Source organism: Aulostomus chinensis, chromosome 4 (assembly GCF_037954235.1).
Source record: "Aulostomus chinensis isolate RoL2024-O1b breed Wild chromosome 4, RoL_Achi_v1.0, whole genome shotgun sequence".
Taxonomy (NCBI): Eukaryota; Metazoa; Chordata; class Actinopteri; order Syngnathiformes; family Aulostomidae; genus Aulostomus; species Aulostomus chinensis.
In genome coordinates, this window is record NC_141323.1 from 2,696,516 (window position 1) to 2,709,696 (window position 13,181).

Here is a 13,181-nt window from a genome sequence, read left to right on the forward strand (position 1 = left end):
GTTTGTGACATGACAAATTAACTTTCTTGAAGTTCAGGAAAGGTATTATGTTAACCCTACACCAAAACTAATTATAACGTTTAATGCCAGCAATTGGTGGAGTCACAATTATAGTGACCAATAGTCCACTGAAATGTAGCTAAAATGTGGTAATTCAAAATAATCCAGACATTTGGTATGAGAAAATTAGAGAAAATTATATTTACATAAAGAATACACACAATTGTTTGCAGCCACACAACTTGTTCAAAGGACATAAATAACTAAAATGAGTGAAAAAGTTAAATCACGTGGTCTCAAAATAATAGATTTCCATCTTTTTTCTGTGCACAAGGACATTAATTGTTGGAAAAACGATTGTTTTGTTTGTCGTACAATGGGCAAACATACATTCGGACAACCAATGATTTTTTTTTTTTTTGCTTTTGAAGATAAATAACTTCTATTACTTCATCAGTGACACAATTCACCTACAGACAGAAGCAAAGACACAAGAACAAAGGTAGTATCACGTTTATTCATTTGTCAGTTATTACAAATTGCTAAGGTAACAATATCAATTTCAGGTAGTTTGCCCCATAACAAGGCTGGAGGCGCAGCAGTGATTTGTTACCATTGCCTACCATTTTGGTTTTTAATTTAATGAAATACTTCTACGCAGACTACTCTGTACAGAGCCAAAAAGGGGCCAAAGACACAGAGAGACAAAAACATGTTTTGTTCATGAAATAAGAGTTGTTTTCATGCAATAGATCGTTTTTGTCCCCAACATATAGCTTGTGACCGCAATTTGATTAACTTGTGGTCACAGGATATAATTTGTTTCCCGTAATTTGTTTGATTTCCGACAATATATACATTTTTTCCCCCCTCATGGCCGTTATTTTGAGGCTACAAAATATAATTTGTTCCCTGATTCAATCAATTTGTTGCCATAAATTGTTAACACACAGGATAATTTGTGGGGATAAATTTTATTTTGTGACCACCAAATATTTTTCTCTGTACAGTTGAGAATTTCAACAGGGTTAAATGAACAAACCCAGCCTTTAACACTGTTAAACCACTAAATATGACACATTCACTTTATCGCAGGAGTTATTCAGGGAATAACACCTCCAGTATTTGTTCAGTAACTGTTTCAGTGATGCATTTAAGCACAGGCAGAGAAACAGACAACAGCACCAGAGAATTAGATGTAGTTAATCAAACATTATTGGTCCATCTGAAACCGATGCTAAAATGCAAAATTTGATTTAATTGTGGACCAAACTTGGCTGCACCCAATCTATGAGCGGACAAAGAATAGAAAATCAAAATGTCAGTGAAGCCACAATAAGCTACTAGTCAGTTTGTAAAAGTTAAAGCGTGTTGAGTTAGTAAAACCATGTTAGCTCATGTTTAGGAATGTATTACATTCACTAATTACAAATTACAACAAACTCCGCAAAATAATCTCATAAAAACACGGATGTTACTATTAGTCACTTGTAAAGGCAAAGAAAGCCAGCAATGGAATGTTCCAGCAGGCCTTGAGGTGCACGGTAGTACCTTCCTATTGAGAGCAGGAAGGGGTCCAGGATTGTGGTACTGACAGGTCTCAGTCCAAGGGTCCAAAGAATCTAAAACCACAGTTCAGACATTCTTCACTGGCCTGTGCCGGAGCCCCTTGCTTTCTTAAACATTTCTGTCACTGCTTGAGCACAGGTAGTTCTCTTGGTTTGAAGAAGGCCTGCACCATCCCCATGGCGAAGATGTAAACTTTAGCGTCCACCAAGATTTTCTCCTTCTTCAGCAGATCTGTGGGATTGAACAGGCCTGGTGTCAGACCACCACAAAACAAACCCCCCCTCTTTTCTGTGCATAAAGCAGGCGAGCTCTCACCATCTATTTTCATCTGGAACTCGTCCAGCGGTAGAAGGACGACATCCACGAATTCTGGGAGCAGGAGGTAGAGGTGTTTATTCACCTGATGAGGAGATGACTTCAGAGAAATAAAACAAAAACAAAAGAGAACTCACCTCCATCACCTGTGGAAGAACACAAGACAAGCAGGTGAGACCAAGAGGACTCAGGGTTGGTTTTATATGAACATTTTTGTATCAGATTTCGATGCATAGGTAAAGGTAAATTTTTCTTCTTGCTTTTGTTCAGTCCCCCCCCCCCCCAAAAAAAGTTTCTGAGTATCAAAATTTGTACCGAGTATTTTTGCACTAAAAAAAAAACCCGCACTGATTAGCAGGTGAGTAGCTAATTTTGCCTGTTTTTGATACTTTGATACATGGAATGTCCACTTGCATCTAAGAGACAGCTGCACAAACAGCAGAAGTTATTTAGATACCTTAGCTGTAGCTTGTTAGCTTGCTTTAGCTAGCATGGTTTCTACATTCTATAATTATTCCTGTGGCAAAAGTGATTTTTTTCCCAACATACTCAATGTAGATTTGGCAAAAACCCAAACAAAACAAAACAAAACAAAAAAAAAGAAGGAGGAGTTTCATACAGATTAGGGGAGTTTTCAAATGGAGGAGGTAGCCCTGGGGATGCGACAGTCGTGCGAACACTGAACCATCAGTTAGCACTCAGTATTAAGGACGATTTTGGCTAGTTAGTGGTGGTCTGCTCACCCAGCTGCTGTGTCGGGTTGATGTTCTCTGATTCATCTCCATTGATGTTAACCAGGACAATCTGGGTGGTGCAGTTTGACAAACCAGGATCCAGACAAGTGACTGAATTTCAAACAGAAACCATGAGTGGAATGGATAAGACTGAGCTCAGAGCATCTTTGCCTCTCAGACCCCTGAAGCTCTCCCATACATTAACATGAGAAGATGATGCAACAACATGATAAGGTGACCATACCCGGAGTGACTCCCACTACTTCCCCTTTGTAACCGGTTTCCTCCTTCAGCTCCCTGAGAGCAGCAGCTTCCACGCTCTCCCCCTCGTCAATCAAGCCTGAGCATAAACATGAAAATGGCTGAACTTTTTCAGAGATATTTAGATTTTTTTTTTTAAATGACAGGAAAAACTGATTATTTGTTCTGACCTGCAGGAAACTCCAGAGTGCTGCATCCCAGCGGAGGACGAAACTGCTTCACCATCACCACGCAATCTTTGTGCAGGGTCCGTTTGAGCAGGGCGATGATTCCCACACCTGCAGGCAGGAAGACACCTGTTGCACTCAGACCAATAAGGTGGAGCAACAATCTCTCTGAAAAAAACACCCACCGTCTGCTTCCATGTTGCTTTGCCTTGTTGTCCTCTTCACAGTCTCCCAGGTCCTAGTGGATAAAACCAAGAAGGCGGGGTCATGAAAGTACAAAGAACATTTGGCTTGGTTGAACGTCATGGCAGTAAAATAAACAACCATGCCTGGTGTTTCCAGCTGGATCCACATAGGTGGTCTTTTCTAGCTTCACCCATTTTCCTGTAGCCAAGAGCTGTAAAGTAGAGAGAGCTGATATTTACTGAGCGGTTCTTAAAATGCACATAACTTTTAGCTAAGCTAAGACATGTGAGACATCTGAAGACATTTAGCTTCGAGGAATACCAACGGGCAAACATACCTCTTCTTTCACAATGTGTGGTGTGGTAGTCACCTCAGGTTCCTTTGAGTGGTTCATTTTTATTTTATCTGAAAATTTAAGTTATAGTCACATTTGAGATGATGACGAAGCTGTGGATTTCTGATCATGAGTTTCTCAATTAGCTGCTCCAAGGCTAAATTTCCACGTTTACTTGGGTTGTAACATCGTTTAATTGCCGTAGCTAAGAGCTGCACACTTTACATTAATACCCACGTTAACGGTGGGAATTTGTAAAACTTCAAAACATCGATATGTAATGGAAAACTCTAAACTCGACTCACGTGAAGTTCCAACCGTGTCGGAGCAGAAGCAGAGATCGGGACGACGACAGAGGCGTCACTCTATCACAACTTCCGGGCACCGGCTTTCCATTCGTGATCTCACATAATTGTTAAAATACGGTTGATTTTTCTAATTCTGTCACAAGTTCAAAGTAGAATCAGATGGGGTTTCTGGGGTTTTTCTTGACACAGGATTGTAATTCCTTAGACGAAAGAGAAAATATAACTTGCTAGATGTAATACAAATTAATACAAACAGTTTCCTGTTTTATACTCTATATTTATTCATTCGTGCGCATAGAATTGTATCACATTTGGAAAAATAATGGTATATGGATGGCCAAAATAGAAGGTTTCGGATTCGGATTGTTGTCTGTCTGTATGCGTTGGCCTGGCGATGGACTGGTGACCCGTTCAGGGTGAACCCCGCCTCTCGCCCGAAAGCTGCTGGGATAGGCTTCCGCGCCCCCCCCCCCCCCCCCCTCACCGCAACCCTTTACAGGATACGCGGTAGAAAATGGATCGATGGATTGCCAAAATATCAATTAAGGCTATCTTCAAACTATTTTTTAGGGTATCGAGCGTTTTAATGTTTTAATAAACGATCTATGTCGTATTAGCGTCAAGTTACGCCTACATGTGTACCTCTAAAAGGACTCCCCACTAAAACATTTTCAGTATTATTAATTTTAAAAAGGATACATATGATCAATAAATATTGTACACCGCAAAACAAGGAAAAATATCAGCAGCTGATGCTATAAAATTCATGTCGAATGAGAACCAACCTTTACTAAACTACTCATGGTTCGGAAGGTATTTACCGACGGACTCTTTTCCGTTACAGGAAATTGCAGCATGAAGAAGGAGCAAGTTGTCAATTGTCAGTTTTCGGTCTGGTATGAGAGATTCAAGAAACATACGATAAAAAGGTAAACAGCAGCCGTTTGCAAAACAAAAAGTCTGGGACATATTTGTGAATTGTTGTCGCTGTAAACATTTAATCAAGCTAACAGCTAACGTTAGCTACCAGTCTTATGTTGAGCATTATTACGAAGTTATTGTGTTAAGATAAGCTCCTTCCGCTTTTGCCATTTGTCTGCTGATCACGTACTCAGTTGTAATTATTTATTGTTTCTATTTTCTAGTCTGATTTTCCCACTACCTCAGAATGTAATAGATTATTTACTGGACGATGGGACACTGGTAGTCTCTGGGAGGTATGAGGACACACACACACACACACACACACACACACGCACACACGGAAGGAAAGAGAGAGGGTGAGAGAAAAAGAGAATGAGAACATTGCCAGTTTGATTTGTTGACATTACATGATGTCATAGTAAATGTATTTTATTTTCTAATGCAGCTGCTAACCTGACCAGTATTTGGTTTATTTTTCCTCCAGTAACAACAACACACAGCAGACATACACTAACAACAGCGACTCCGATGCGGAGGAAGACGTTCAGGTAAAGGAACAGAGAGGATATTTTTGTGCACTTCATGTCTGTATCTCTCTCAGTCACCAAAAATGACAACTTGCTGTCTCTATTTGTTATTGCCACTCCTTACAGGGGAAAACATAAACAAATAAAAACTTGTTACATTCAAATATTTTCAAGATTTAAATTGGATTTCAGAGGTTTTTCCATCAACTGCGTGTAATCTTGAAGCTGAATAACACTTTCCAACACTGTCATTCTCTATACCCCTCTAGTGGTCAGATGATGAGACGACAACCACTGTCACAGTAAGTAAACGTGAATGTCTCTCGTACTGTACTGTAATGAACTGTAAAACACAAAATATGATTGTATTTTCACCTGCCTCCACTGGGCATGAAATCCGTTTAGAAAATTATAAAATAAAAAAAGGCATTACTTTACTTCTCAATTAATATTTTTAATAAAAGAAATAACCGTTCGCACTTAACTAGGCCTGTAAAAACATATAAAAAAAGGCAACTCAACTAAGACCAACAGTCAGGTGTCAAAATGTAACAATTAATCGGGACAGGTGGACAGATGAAAATGTAAGTTGTAAAAAGTTTCACTGTAGCTGCAACAATCAGTCACCTGACAGATCGAAAGAAAAGGATCTGCTAATCATTTTGATAATTAGCTATTAATAATACAAGCAAAAACATGAAACAATTGCTGATCTCAGACTTGGATATCAGTATTCTTTTTTGGCAGATATGACAGAAAATAAAGTGTCTTTGCATGGACAAAAGTAGCAATTTGACCTCGTGATTAGCTTTTTATTCATCAGTAAATCATAAAAACAACTGAGGGACGAATTGATGATATTATTGAAAATAATTGTTAGTTGCAGCCCCAATATGACAAACAACATGTCTAAGGTCTCCGTACTTCTCAGCCTTCATGACTGTGCTGTTTCCATAGTGATTCCCAATTTTATATTGCAGTGAAAATGTGACAGCGGCTCTGGACTCTGTTGTAGAGAGAAGTGTATCATCATCTATGTGTGTCTCCACCAGGCTCCGGAGTTCCCAGAGTTCACCTCTAAGGTTTTTGAGGCCATAAACGCTTTAGGTGGGCGTGTCTTTCCTAAACTCAACTGGAGCGCTCCTCGGGTAAATCTCTGTCGCTTTATTGAGAATTGCTCAAGGGTGTTTGCTTAGATGTGTGTGTGTGATTTATAAGCCCTGTGCATGTTGAAGAATTCTTTTTATGTGTGTGTTTTTGTGTATGTGTTTCTTTCAGGATGCTAACTGGATTGCACTGAACAGCTCCCTTCAGTGTCACAGTCTCAGTGAAATATTTCTACTGTTAAAGAGCTCAGACTTCATCACTCATGATCTCACGCAGCCGTAAGTCTTCTTGTCTAGTATCAACACACGTAAACACCCTCATTATTTTGCACTTAGATGATGACAAATATTTCTTTTAAAGCAGGTTAATTGTGGACGGGCTCCAATAATACACAGGGGCTGGTTGTGAGAGTTGCTCTGATGTAGACAAGTTTTGTGCCCCTCAGCTCCTTAAGATTTAATGCAATGAATGACTTTACTGCATCTGCAAAGGACTCCTTCAAAATGTCTGTTCTTGGAACCAAAACCTGTGAATCTACAGAATAGTTAAAAAATTAATTAAAACTTAATAGCTTAACTGTTTGTGCAGATTCCTTCATTGTAGTGACCAGGACTCCCCAGATCCTGTTATCAACTATGAGGTAAGTTGTTCATCTTCTCATGATGACATCAGTAATTCACTGGTCTTCCAAGTAAGAATTCATCTTCTTCTTCCTTAGCTGGTACTGAGAAAGTGGAGTGAGCTGATTCCTGGTGGAGAATTTCGTTGCTTCGTCAAAGAAAACAAGCTGATCGGTAAAACTCTCCACATTACGGTCAACGAGTCAATCTCATGTGTCGCTGCACGCTGACAGCTTGCTGATTTGTAGCCTTCAAATTTCGCTCAAATAGCCACATTTTTTTCTGTTTTTAGTTCTTGACCTTCACAGCTCTGCTGCTCCATATTATGAGCCGGATTGCTTTCATTTTTGATGATAGGGGAAGACTGAACTTTGGATGAAATTTCAATCAGTATCAATATGTTACTTTTCAAGAGCTGCTGGAAAACTGGAATGACAATAAAAGAAAAAAATGTTATCTTTAAAGGTGCTATACTGCGAACAAGTTAGCTCCTCATATGTGTCACTCCAAATATGGTTGCACATCACCATGAACGAGGGAATGCGAACTTCACTAACATACAACCCATGTACAAACATATTAGTGATCGGTATAGGAAAGGCCCTTATGATGAGATATGTATCATGATATCCCGATATTTTACAATATTATACTTAGTTCCCTGAAAAATTTAAAATAGAGCTGAAAATGAAAGTTGCTGTGTATAGGTGTATAGCTTCAGATGTCAAACAAATGCCTGCTTTACAGTTTCCAGTTGTTGTATGTTTCTCCACAATGTTGGCTTCTGATGAGCCACTTGCTTGGTGACCTCAATCGCTACTACGATAAATTCTGTGCAGTGAGGCAGTTGTGCTGTGACACCCACCGAAGCGGAGGTGTGGAAGTCGTACATCAACAATCCATCTAAAACATCGGTTACCAATTCAAAAAAATATTTATGACAGCTGTATTATTGATATTGTATTGGGGAAATAATATTAATGTAGTAATATTTTCCCCACCCATGCTTTATGTAGGTGTATAGATAGATAGATAGATAGGTATTATATATATATAAGTATTTGCCCCCTTCCTGATTTCTGTGTTTTTTGCATATTCATCACTCCCAAAGGTTTCAGTTCATCAAATCAATTTTAATATCACACAGAGACAACCCAAGGATATATAAAATGCAGTTTCTAAATGGTGATTTTATTTACCAAGGGGGAAAAAAATACAAACCTATCTGACCCTATGTGAAAAAGTAATTGCCCCCCCTTGTTAAATCACAAAGTAGCTGTGACTAATGACAGTTTTGGGAAAGCTGAGTTCAATTTCACAGGCCACACCCAAACCTGATTGCCACCACCTTTTTGTTGAATCAAGAAATCACTTAAATAGAATCTGTTGAAAAGAACAAAGGCATCATGCCACGATCCAAAGAAATTCAAGAAGAAATGAGAAAAAAATTGAAATCTATCAATCTGGAAAAGGTTACAAAACCATTTCCAAGGCTGTGGGGCTCCAGCCAACCACTGTCAGAGCCATTATCCAGAAATGGAGAAAACTGGAAACAGTGGCAAACCTTCCCAGAAGTGGTCGACCAACTAAGATTACTCCAAGAGTGCGAAGACGACTCATCCAGGAGGTCACAAAAGAACCTAAGAAAACATCCGAAGAACTGCAGGCCTCGCTGGCCTCAGTGAAGGTCAGTGTTCATGACTCCACTCTAAGAAAGACATTGGCCAAAAATGGCATCCATGGGGGAGTTCCCAGGCGAAAACCACTGCTGTCACAAAAGAACACAAAGGCTCGTCTCACATTTGCCAAAAAGCATCTTGATGACGCTCAAGACTTTTGGAGAAACATTCTGTGGACTGATGAGTCAAAAACTGAACTTTTTGGAAGGTGTGCAGCCCGTTACATCTGGCGTAAAAATGGCACAGCATTTGATAAAAAGAACATGGTGCCAACAGGAAAGCATGGTGCGGGCAGTGTGATGGTCTGGGGCTGCCTCAGGATCAGGACAACTTGCTGTGATTGATGGAAAAATGAATTCTGCTGTTTACCAGAAGATCTTGAAGGAGAACGTCCGGCCATCAGTTTGTGCCCTCAAAGTCAAGCGCTCTTGGATCATGTGGCAGGACAACGATCCGAAACAACCAGCAAGTCCACCTCCGAATGGCTCAAGAAAAACAAAATTAAGGTTTTGGAGTGGCCAAGTCAAGTCCGGATTTAAATCCAATTGAGATGCTGTGGTGTGACCTTAAACAGGCAGTTCATGCCAGAAAACCCTCTAATATGGCAGAGTTGAAACAGTTCTGCAAAGAAGAGTGGGCCAAAATTCCTCCACAGCAGTGTGAAAGACTCATCACCAATTATCGCAAACGCTTGACTTCAGTTATTGCTGCAAAAGGTGGCACAACTCGCGAGTAGGTTTAGGGGGCAATTACTTTTTCACATAGGGCCAGATAGGTTTGGATTTTTTTTTGTGCCTTAATAAATGGAATCATTTAGAAACTGCATTTTGTATTTCCTTGGGTTGTCTCTGTGCGATATTAAAATTGGTTTGATGTGTTGAAACCTTTGGGAGTGATAACTATGCAAAAAACACAGAAATCAGGAAGGGGGCAACTACTTTTTCACGGCACTGTGTGTGTGTATATATATTTATGTGTGTACTATACGGTGGTAGTACAATTGATTTGTCCTCTTATATAGAAAACAATCAAGTGAAGTCAGGCAATAACACAGCTGAGAAAATATCGGGGAGGGGATATATAACATGCTAACACTGTCAGTAATGGTTAGCTAGCTTCATTAGCAAGGATTTCTATATCTTTGTGTCCTGTTCTTATTTGAGGGTGAAAGAAATGCCCTTGTTTATACAACAGTGATACTCTTCTGTCTGCCAATACCCTTCTATCTTCTGTGTGTGTGCAGTAGGGAGCTGAGACACGCAGAGAATAGCTGACTGCTAGTTAGCTTAGCACAATGACTGGTAGTTAATTGGAAGTGTTGGCATATTTTAGTGAAAAGCCACAGATGCATGTTGTACGATGATGATGTACGTCGCTTTGGACAAAAGCGTCTGCTAAATGAAATTGTAGAACTGTAGAATGCACAGAGGGGAAAGAAGGGTATTTATGTTCTGTGTGGCTCTGGAAAGGATGGTAATTGGTGTGTGTGTTTTCCCAGCTATCTCACAGAGAGACTACACTCAGCATAACCAGCACATTGTGAAGCAGGAGCAACAAATCAGTCAAGCCATACAGGAGTTTTTCAGCCAGCATATCCAATATCAGTTCCTGGATGAAGACTGTGAGTGTGCTTTTACTTATCTATTTTCATTCTTGTTAGACAAAAAAGACAGCCTGCTTCCTAAGTGTTTAACTTTTGAAGTCTCATCATATTTACTGGGAATTATTGATGAAATGGCACTGTAACTTGGAAGTTTTGCTTTCTGTACTTGAAATTACTTCTTTTGTTTTACAGTTGTTTTTGATGTCTACAGAGACAGCCAGGTAAGCACTCTGATCAACTCAGTCATTCAAGTGCACCCAGGGATATATATATTTTGTGCAAATAGGCAGCTAAAACCATTATGTCTGGATATATTTCAAAAATATCAGATAAAAATGTTTTTTGTATTGTTTCCTGGGCCCTATATGCCTGAAATGTTAAAGAAAGTATGAAAAGAATTCCTTGGATCTGCTCTTTGATAAACACTAAAATAAAATGGGTTCCATGCTGAGATCCATTCCTGGTGACATTTCTAAGAAAAGCCACCAGTAACATTTCTTGTAATCCTTGTGAAACAAACCAACCTACTTTAGCAGGGATATAAAAAAATACCCAACTTTGGTGCACTTATCTCATCTACCCGTGTGTGTGTGTGTGTGGGTGTTTTAGGGGAGGGTGTGGCTGATTGACATCAACCCATTTGGTGAGGTCACAGACTCGCTGTTGTTCACCTGGGAGGAGCTGACATCTGGTGGGGAACTCGCCCAGCAGCAGGTCAGCTGTTGTGATGTCGTCTGCTACATCAGATATATTTTTGTGTCACCGGCAACGATCCTAATCACCATATGGTGTGTATGTGTGCAGGAAGGCCCGGTGTTCCGCTACACTAACAGCGAGGTGACAGTGCAGCCCAGTCCCTGTCTGAGCTACAGGATCCCACGTGACTTTCTTGACCTCTCCACCGGAGAGGATTCGTACAAGCTGATCGACTTCCTCAAACTGGTAAGATAGTTTTGGCTTTAGCATCTGAATTCTCTTATCTGCAGTGTCATACTGGATCTTCTTTTCCTTCTCTTCTATTTGTTTTGGTGATGATGGTGATAATAAATGTTATCATCCTGTTTTCCAGTTCGTCGAACTCGTAGTTGAGCTAAACCTGGCTCGTACTGAATGGCATTGTTACGACATCACTGTCGATATAAAAGCTATACAGAATAATTTCCACTCATAAATTACAAGACATAATCGGAGTTCAAATTAGACAGCCTGTCAAACACTCGGCACAATTCATGCAAAGTTCACAAACACATGCTGAATATCATGTAGAACTTAGATGCTAAGCTAAGGACTTAGCTGTAGAAATCTGTTGGCAAGTGATAGGATTTTGAGACCATGCGCGTTCTGTTTTTAGCCGCGGTGTTTGAGTAGTTGGTGAACAACCCTTGTGGAATGGTAGAGGTGGAACACATTTATTAACTTGCAATCTGGCGACCCATCTACCAACTTCTTTCAGCGTGTCTGTTGTCCCGTATAAGATGTGAAACAATCAAGCCATTTTGATAGACATCCTCTTTCCACTTCCATTATTCCTCCTGAAGTTGTTCACCAGATTGTAAACTAGCATCAGCTCAGGATATCTTGGTTCAGATAGAGGCTGCGGCCCCGAAACGTTTTTGGTTGCTTTAGTAGGCCAGTCATTGCTGATGGGTTCTAAGATTGAAAGGTTGGATACGTTAGATTTCACTCTGTTAGCTTAGAAGAAGCAGCACTCGAGGTGAATGCTAATCAGGGATGTGACAATTGATTGACTGAACGCTCAACTTTAGGCACACTCCTATGTCAACAGTAAAAGTAATAATTGGCTCTCTTTCCTCTTCTTTTTTTTCTGTCTACCTCCTTAGGCATGATCCTTGCTCAGTTCCCTACAAAATGACTTCAAGTGCTAAGCTAACATCATTCCATCTTTCATTGTACCACATATTTTAGGTGAATGACTTGTGGGTAAATACCTTTTTCACATGTTGACCCTTAAATGTGTGAAGATCTCCGTTGTCTCTCAACAGACAAAAAGCCGACAGGAAGAGTCTGAGGACGAAGACGAGGAGGAAAATGCTCCACAGAGACACGGTTCTCATGGAACCTAAAGACTAGCTGCTTGTGTCATTAGGCCTGTGTTTTCTGCATGAAGTGAACCCCCCCCCCCTCATTTTTTGTTTATTTCAGCCTGCTTTCACAGTCTCTGAGGAACACCACTTGGTATACCTAGACTTCCTCTAATAGCTCACTCCTATTAGCTTAATGGAACATGTTAAATTAGCCGGCCACATGTTAAAGGCTCTGAGAATTGACAGGCAGATTGTAATGGCTTGGTGAGACGGAGGGAGAAGGGCCTCTATAGTGTCGTTATGTCAGTTTGAGTGGAATGACTTGCTTTTTTCAATCACTGTTAAGAATTCCAGCTTTTCTACTTTCAAATAAGTGTTTTATGTAGTTTGTATCTTCATTTCAGCCCAAATACTGTCTCCAGATTAAAATGAACGCCATTTCATTATGTGCTACTGGCTTTGACAAACTTCTTTATTAAACACTAAAGCTGTTCATCACCCAGTCCCCTTTAATGCCTCTTTACAGTCGTCCCTACCTCTCCATTTCTCCCTGCCAATTCAGTCTGAGCAGTTTTGACACACTCATCTCTCCGAGCTGCTCCAGGCACTCTTTCTGAGTCCCATTTCCCCATCATGCATCGGTGTAGACTGTTGCTCCAAAAAAACACCATTAAACTTCTTGTCGTGTATTGACTGGGCTGTCAGTCTGCTGGGTGCTGTAAACTAGCACATTAGAAATTGATTGTGCTTTTACGTAACAGCTCTCATTACGCCTGGAGCTAAATGAGCTGTGTATGCACGG

At 40.2% G+C, this 13,181-nt stretch overlaps 2 protein-coding genes across 2 annotated transcripts; one reads left to right on the forward strand and one right to left on the reverse strand.

The window, feature by feature from the left end:
* Nucleotides 1–484: 484 nt before the first annotated feature.
* Nucleotides 485–4,279, reverse strand: nudt5 (nudix (nucleoside diphosphate linked moiety X)-type motif 5). The gene is given in 10 exon segments (XM_086201046.1): nt 485–1,800; nt 1,885–1,980; nt 1,983–2,030; nt 2,628–2,729; nt 2,863–2,958; nt 3,050–3,157; nt 3,232–3,284; nt 3,376–3,443; nt 3,570–3,637; nt 3,872–4,279. Coding segments are annotated over 9 exon segments (738 nt in total). The 5' UTR covers nt 3,627–3,637; nt 3,872–4,279; the 3' UTR covers nt 485–1,690.
* Nucleotides 4,280–4,636: 357 nt separating this feature from the next.
* On the forward strand, nt 4,637–12,877 carry cdc123 (cell division cycle 123 homolog (S. cerevisiae)). Its single transcript, XM_086201045.1, has 13 exons — nt 4,637–4,803; nt 5,020–5,091; nt 5,283–5,346; nt 5,595–5,627; nt 6,378–6,473; nt 6,604–6,710; nt 7,021–7,072; nt 7,151–7,226; nt 10,230–10,352; nt 10,527–10,555; nt 10,944–11,048; nt 11,139–11,276; nt 12,338–12,877. Exons 1-13 carry the CDS (start codon nt 4,676–4,678, stop codon nt 12,416–12,418), a joined length of 1,104 nt encoding a protein of 367 aa, XP_086057171.1. The 5' UTR covers nt 4,637–4,675; the 3' UTR covers nt 12,419–12,877.
* The last annotated feature ends 304 nt before the right edge of the window (nt 12,878–13,181 follow it).